Below are 7,500 nucleotides of genomic sequence, written 5' to 3' on the forward strand. Positions count from 1 at the left end.
ACAAGCTCGCAGCGCGGCACTCGGTGCCGCGCTGTGAGCTTGTATATCTGCTATTTTTCAATAGCTTAAGTTACTAAGGCCCCTCCACCTTGGGCCCTAGTAACTCAGTCCCACTTTCCCCCCCTTGTGACGCCCCTGCGTGTGAGTGTGTGTGCGTGCGAGAGAGAGAGAGGGGCGAACTGGCTTTAACCCAAATAGACCACCTTCAGGTGAAAAAAAGTGTTAGAAGATTTTTACGGAGACAGGAATAAAACAAAAGAAAGTTGACTTACCAGGGTTTGAAAGGCAGAGTAGGACTTCAGGTCGTTGTCCAGATCTCTGTAGGTCATCACTCGGTTCACCTGGATGCTAGAGGGTGAGGACAGTGGAAGTACAACTCAAACTACAACTCACTGATGCAATAAAACTCAGGTCTGAGCAATGTTCTGAGCCTCTGTAAGTACGTACAACATGCCACGGGAAAATAGCAACAAAACAACAACAGTCGCCGGTGGCACTGCACTGCTTCCAGGGCATTTTACACGTGAAGCAAGACAACGGAAAGTGACTCTGGAGTAGGGCATGACCGAAAAAATCGACAAGTTGACTCAGTCGACTTCATTACACAAGTCGACTCCCACCAGAGAAAGTCGAAGTTGGCGTAGTGAGCATGTAGATTGGCTATTTTCACAATTTCTGCCTCTATATATTTGACAATTTGTACAATGTTTAATTTGCCATTTTAGAGGTATTAAAAAGTTCTTAAATTGGCACTTTAGAAAGGTGAAGATACCCTCTATACACTTAAACTTGACGTTGGTTTGTTTACATTTGAGTGAGAAAACAATGTTTCACATTACGTTAATCATCTGGGGAACCCCCGAAAAAATTGGGGGGGTCGTGTCGTGTGATGTGATGACGTCCTCAAACGATAACGTCGACTTCAACTCAACTTTTTACTGAGTCGAGTCGACACGCAAAAATCACAAGTCGTTAATGCACCACTCTGGAGAAGTTTGAACTTGGTGCTAAACAAAGCACCGAGACTTCATTAAAGACCAGGGTAAGGGGGGGGGGGACGAGTGCCAAGCGGTAACCGCCTCAAATTGAAACCCAGCTGCTTATCTGTGGGTCGGAATTAAGAGGGGGGCTCTCAAAGTGGCCTGGGCCTAGCAGTGCATGCCAGTCCTACTTACTGCACATTACACGCTACATTGCCCCCGCAATGAGTTCAATGTGGATATTATCTCGCACAGAGCGCGAGCCCCCTGCCTAATAACCTCCAGCGCTGTCATAGCCTTGCTACATAGCCGACACATGTCGTCGTGTCTCTCACTGCCCTGTAAATCAAAGGGCCCCTGTTAGTAAGAGCGCCACTAACACGGACGCATAAATCACACCGTGCTGTTATTGCTGCATAACGGCCCGATGTGCCAAGATACTCTGCGATGCCACCAGTCGGAGGACAGGTAACAGTCAAAGTCAACACTGGGAGGAAACAAAATAAACTTGCTCAACTTGAGTCCCTCGCCTGAGCACACGGGACTTTGGGGTCTTTAGCCGGTGGTGTGTACAATACTGAGTGTGAACTCTCTGAAGGGTCTTGTACCTGGGAGGGGCTGCGATTTGCATGGTTAGGTCTTCCTCGTGTATTTCATCAAGGTCCGGAATCACAGGGATGTCTGGAACACACACACACGCACACCACATTAATATTATCCAACCCCACACTTAATTTAACTCTGAAGAGTTGTGGTTATATTTGTACATTACCCGAGTTACAAATGGATAAACGAACAGGATTGTACTGCGTGTATCACAGGTGGACCGCTGAACTCTGTTTTTAAGACACCGGCAGAAATGGTAGAGCAATCGGCAAATGACAGCACCATCAAATTCCAAATGAATAAATCAAAGGAAATCTGCCACGCTTGCTAGTTAGAGGTGTGCGTGTACGTGCGTGCGAGTACCAACTGGTGACTTGATTTTTGTCGCCTCCCTCCCGCTCTCCTGAGCTCTACATCCTCATAAGAGCTGCCCTGTCACAATAGCCATGCGGCCATGAATATTCAGGAGGCGAAGGCGGCAGATCTTCCTGCTGGGTAAAGGGGTGCTGGCCAGGGGCTCCCCAGAAAGCAGCCACCCCCCGCTACTCGAGCATTTGGGCCCTGTCAGCGCGCGGCCGCCCCCAGGACCCCGCGAGGTGGCCAGCGGGCCGACCTCCGTGTCCACCCTGCCACTCTGGCTGGGGCAGCATCCAGCCACGTGCAAGAGTATTTGCTTCGTGGGCCCATCTGTGTGGGGTCGGAAGTCACAGCAGCGCGGCCTGGCAGGGGCTGGCGGTGGCAGGAGCCTGCCAGCCCGCTGCTCAAACAGTGGGAACCCGCTTTAACCCGTTCAGAACGGGGGTACGCGTTATTGTGTGTTATTGTTTTATGCTTTAGCTGTTGAAAAATAGCAGATATACAAGCTCACAGCGCGGCACGAGTGCCGCACTTCGAGCTTGTATATCTGCTATTTTTGAAAAGTCGTGAAAATTAGAATTTTGACCCGATTCTATGAGTGTCTTTTGAATCCTTCTAAGTTTTTTTTTTTTAAAACAATGTTTCTATATGTCAGCAATCTGGCCAGCCATCGTCAAAGAAAAGGTCCTTTTCACTTAACTGGAGCTCAGTTAGTCTGTTCTTGAGAGACTACTATGTCAGTGGTTCTCAAACCTTTTCATGTGAAGGACCCCCAAAATGATATTTATTTGGCCACAGAGCCCCATCTCAAAATATTTAGTTCCAGGGACCAGCAAAATCTGAGTTACAAACGTTCGCTTTGAAAATACATATATTCAAAGATTTGCACACATTTTCACGACTTTTTCAAAAATAGCAGATCTACAAGCTCGCAGCGCGGCACTCGGTGCCGCGCTGTGAGCTTGTATATCTGCTATTTTTCACTGGTTAAAGCATTCAATAATTCTAGGCCTAAATGGCTTAATTGGCAAAACGCAACAGGACAGAGGATGGCTCTGCTACCAAGAAGGACAGGGCAAACTTCAGCGCCATATTTCAGATGGACTTTTGTTGGGAGATGCCGAGCCATATCTGGCAACTGGACGATAGTTCGCTGTGTGTATCGAGTAAATGAATTAAGAGCTTTAGATGGCAATGTTTTTAGATAATATTCAAAAATAGCAGATCTACAAGCTCGCAGCGCGGCACTCGGTGCCGCGCTGTGAACTTGTATATCTGCTATTTTTCAATAGTCAAAGCATTCAATAATAATAATAATAATAATAATGTAATATGAAGCTTCTCTTTTTTGTAATTGATTTCAGACAGGAGAGTGTAGAGAAGGCGGGGATGACAGACGTGCCAGACAAGACAGATGTTGGATTCCCAGGTTTATCGTTTACTGGAAATATTTTATTTAGTAAACCTCAAAACTGCAATAAATGAAATACATATGTAAATGTTACTGGGTAGTGAGGACATTTTGTCAAAATTGATAACAAGTGACATCACGGTTATCCTCCGGGGTAATTTTGTCATTACATTTTTTTCCCTCAACAGATGCTGTGTTTGAATGGAGCAGAGAAATGTAACTGTACATCCTTATTAAGTCCACTGCTGACTGGTGACATGAGAGGGAAAAAAAGCTGAGGGAGAGAGAAACAGAGAGAGAGAGAGGCAGGGAAGGAAAGAGAGAGGCTGAGAGAGAGAGATAGCGTGCGAGTGAGAGAGAGGTGAAGAGGAGAAGCTGTGCATGAGAGAGAGAGAGAAAGAGTGAGGTGAAGAGGAGAGAATGTGTGCAGGGGCGTCACATGGGGGGGAGAAGTGGGACTGAGTTACTGGGGCCCAAGGTGGAGGGGCCTGGAATTATTTTATACTTTATCTATTGAAAAATAGCAGCTATATAAGCTCACAGCGCGGCACTTGGTGCCACGCTGTGAGCTTGTGTATCTGCTATATTTGAAAGGTTGTGAAAATGTGTGCAAATCTTTGAATGTATGTATTTTTTAAGCAAACATTTGTAACTGAAATGTTGCTTCTGGGGGGTCACTGGAACTAAATATTTTGAGATGGGGGTCCGTGGCCAAATACATATCATTTTGGGGGTCCTTCACGTGAAAAGGTTTGAGCACCACTGACATAGAAACATAAAAAAAACATTCAAAGACTTTTTCACGATTTTCACAATTATTTTAAAATAGCAGATCTACAAGCTCGCGGCGCGGCACTCGGTGCCGCGCTGTGAGCTTGTATATCTGCTATTTTTCAATAGTTAAAGCACCCAGCAGGGCCCAGAATTTGGTGCGACACCCCTGGCTGTGTGTGTGTGTGAGAGAGAAAGAGCGAGCGAGAAAGAGAGAGAGGCATCAGGAGGAGGTTTGTCAGTAATCTCTAGACACAGTGCTGAGCCCTGCGGAGGAAGTCAATAGAGGAGTTAAATAGAGGTGAGGAGGAGAGAGAGAGAGTCCCCATCTGATGTGGAGAGGAAATATCTTGGCATCTTGTGTCACAATTCCTTCAAAAAATAACCGCTGGAAATAAGCCAGAGTTGTCGAAAAATATCGGCTTTGACGGCTCTTCAGCGCTCTCTCTATCTCTATATATATATACGACGCGTACGAACGCTGTGGCGATAAAAAGAAATGTTGTTGGAAATTCTTAATTCCTGACGGACGAAGAAGGTGTTTTGAGGTAATCGGGTCAGAAAGAAAGACACGTCAACCGAGCTCGGATAACAAGACCTCATCCTCCGTCGTTGATCGCTTGTTCCTTTCTCTTTTTTTTTATTAAGCCATTTAGGCCTTATTGAATGCTTTAACTATTGAAAAATAGCAGGCACCGAGTGCCGCGCTGCGAGCTTGTAGATCTGCTATTTTTGAATATATCTATTTAAAGGCGAACATTTGTAACTCAAATATTTGCTTCTGGGTGGCCCCTGGAACAAGATGTGGGGGTCTGCGGCCGAATACCTGTAATTTTGGGGTCCTTGACATGAAAAGGTTTGGGAACAGCTGATTTAGAGGAAGGATTTAGAAGTCGGGTCAACGATATTCAAAGACTTGCACACATTTTCACGATTTTTCAAAAATAGCAGATCTACAAGCTCGCAGTGCGGCACTCGGTGAATATATCTATTTAAAGGCGAACATTTGTAAACTCAAATATTTGCTTCTGGGTGGTCCCTGGAACATCATATTTTGAGATGTGGGGGTCCGCGGCCGAATACCTGTAATTTTGGGGGTCCTTGACATGAAAAGGTTTGGGAACAGCTGATTAAGAGGAAGGATTTAGAAGTCGGGTCAACGATATTCAAAGACTTGAACACGTTTTCAAGATTTTTCAAAAATAGCAAATCTACAAGCTCGCATCGCGGCACTCGGTGCCGCACTGAGAGCTTGTAGATCTGCTATTTTTCACTGGTTAAAGCATAAAAATAACGGTTAAAGTGGTTAAAATCTAACGGGCGCGCTCCCGGTCTTTGAGGGTTAAACGGAATTAAAAATGCCACACTCGTTTAGCCGCTGACAAGATTCATCTGCGTTTGTGATATCCAAATAAATGTGGGCGCGGGCAGGGGTTGCTTCATATTCATGAGGGCCCCGCCGGTGACACTTTGTCCCCTCATTTACAAAGCACAGCGTTCAGCAGAATCCGTCCCCTCTGGACCCCCAATCAAATTTAATGGTCCTAGTGCAATGACATCAAAAAGGGCCTGGCTGTCCGGCTCTTTGCAAATAGCTTCCTGGGTTGTCTTCTACCCCCGGACCCCCCCCCCCCCACCCCCACACACACACACACACACACACACACACACACACACACACACACACACACACACACACACACACACACACACACACACACACTAACCCATTTCAGCCAATAATGCACTATCAACACAATTCCATGCGAGTTCCATGCGAAGCGACAAGGCATATGTTCTCTATATGCAAACTCTATTATTAAGAGGGGGAGGGAGGGAGGGAGGGGGGAAAAAGGAACAACATTTTTAAATGAGCTTCAAATCCAACCTATTACCAGAGGTCAGCGGGGAGCGCCCGATAGCGCCTGCAAACAAGCCGATTGTTTCTTTTTTTCTCGGACACAAAGGGTCAACTCCATCAGAGGCGGGGCCAACGTGCGTTTACGCTCGATTTTTTATACCACTTCGTACAATGTGCGAAGATCTACAAGCTTGCGGTGCGGCGCGTCACCGTGGTACGACGAAGTATGAAATCATCTGGCTTTAACCCACTACACCAGGGGTCTTCAACAGGGGGTCCAGAACCTCTAGGGGGTCCTCCTAATCTGTGTGTGATAGAAACCTTTTTTTCTCCTTTTTTATATTAACCACTTCAACCCTATTGTCCATATTCTGCCAACTTTAGCCAAAAATAGCAGATCTACAAGCTCACAACGCCTCGCAGATCGGCTATTTTTAGCAAAGAGGTTTGGTGTAGAGGGGAAAAAGAGCACATTAAGTACAGGTCAAGTTTATTAGGTTTTGATGGTTTAAGTGGTTAAATATCTGAAAACACAAATGTACAAATTAAAACATTTACAAGATATTTCCAAAACACACATGATGATTGTGCTGTCAAACGATGAAACTATGGAATCTACGAAAAGGTTGCGGGGGGTCCCTGCTTCATCTCTCTCTCAACAAAGGGGTCCCTGGCCTGAAAACGACCCCTGCTACTACGCTGACTTGCTTCTCTATCAAGGTTGCCTTGTCTGGCTGCGAGCGGCGTAGTATCCTTCTTACCCGCCAGCGGTCCGGTTTCCTCGCTGAAGCATGTAAATATCAAAAGGGGCATAATTTGCCCCGCGCGTGTCGACACGCTCCCGGCAGGCACGGCACGGCACGGCGACCACAGTCAGCGACTTTGGAGACCACCGGGGAGGACACTTCTATAATCTAAGCGGGGGGTCCGGTCAAATGATTACCTAGGCACGAGAGAGAGCCATTTGAAAGGCTCATATGCCGGGACAATATTCAACAGATCACTAGCCGAGAGAAAAAGAGGGATAGACATGAAACAGATGAGTGTGTTTGTGATAGTGGTGCCATTTTAACCCGTTTAGACCTAGAATTTTCTATTGAAAAATAGCAGATATACAAGCTCACAGCGCGGCACCGAGTGCCGCGCTGTGAGCTTGTTGATCTGCTATTTTTGAAAAAGTCATTAAAATGTGTGCACATTTTTTCAATATATATTTTTAAAAGGGGGGGGGGGTCCCTGGAACAACATATTTTGAGATGGGAGTCCGCGGCCAAATAAATGTAATTTTTGGGGTCCTTGACATGAAAAAGTGTGAGAATCACCGATTCAGAGGAAGGATTTAGAAGTCAGGTCAACGATCGGGTCAAAAGATATTCAAAGACTTTTTCGAGATTTTTCAAAAATAGCAGATCTGCAAGCTGTGAGCTTGTATATCTGCTATTTTTCAATAGTTAAAAGCACAAAATAATGGTTAGAGTGGTTCAAATCTAACGCGAATCGGGCGCGTTCCCGGT

The 7,500-nt window shown here is 45.9% G+C and overlaps 1 protein-coding gene across 1 annotated transcript in view; it reads right to left on the reverse strand.

Moving 5' to 3' along the window:
- ift43 (intraflagellar transport 43 homolog (Chlamydomonas)) overlaps nt 1-7,500 on the reverse strand; it is a gene marked incomplete at both ends in the record, with an annotated part of 31,172 nt that overhangs the window by 2,712 nt on the left and 20,960 nt on the right. The window contains 2 exons of the mRNA XM_080750888.1: nt 273-348; nt 1,589-1,661. Of these exons, the coding sequence (XP_080607014.1) occupies nt 273-348; nt 1,589-1,661 (149 nt within the window). The remainder of the gene's footprint in view (nt 1-272; nt 349-1,588; nt 1,662-7,500) is intronic.

This window comes from Nannobrachium achirus (assembly GCF_963921795.1).
Source record: "Nannobrachium achirus genome assembly, chromosome: 20".
NCBI lineage: Eukaryota > Metazoa > Chordata > Actinopteri > Myctophiformes > Myctophidae > Nannobrachium > Nannobrachium achirus.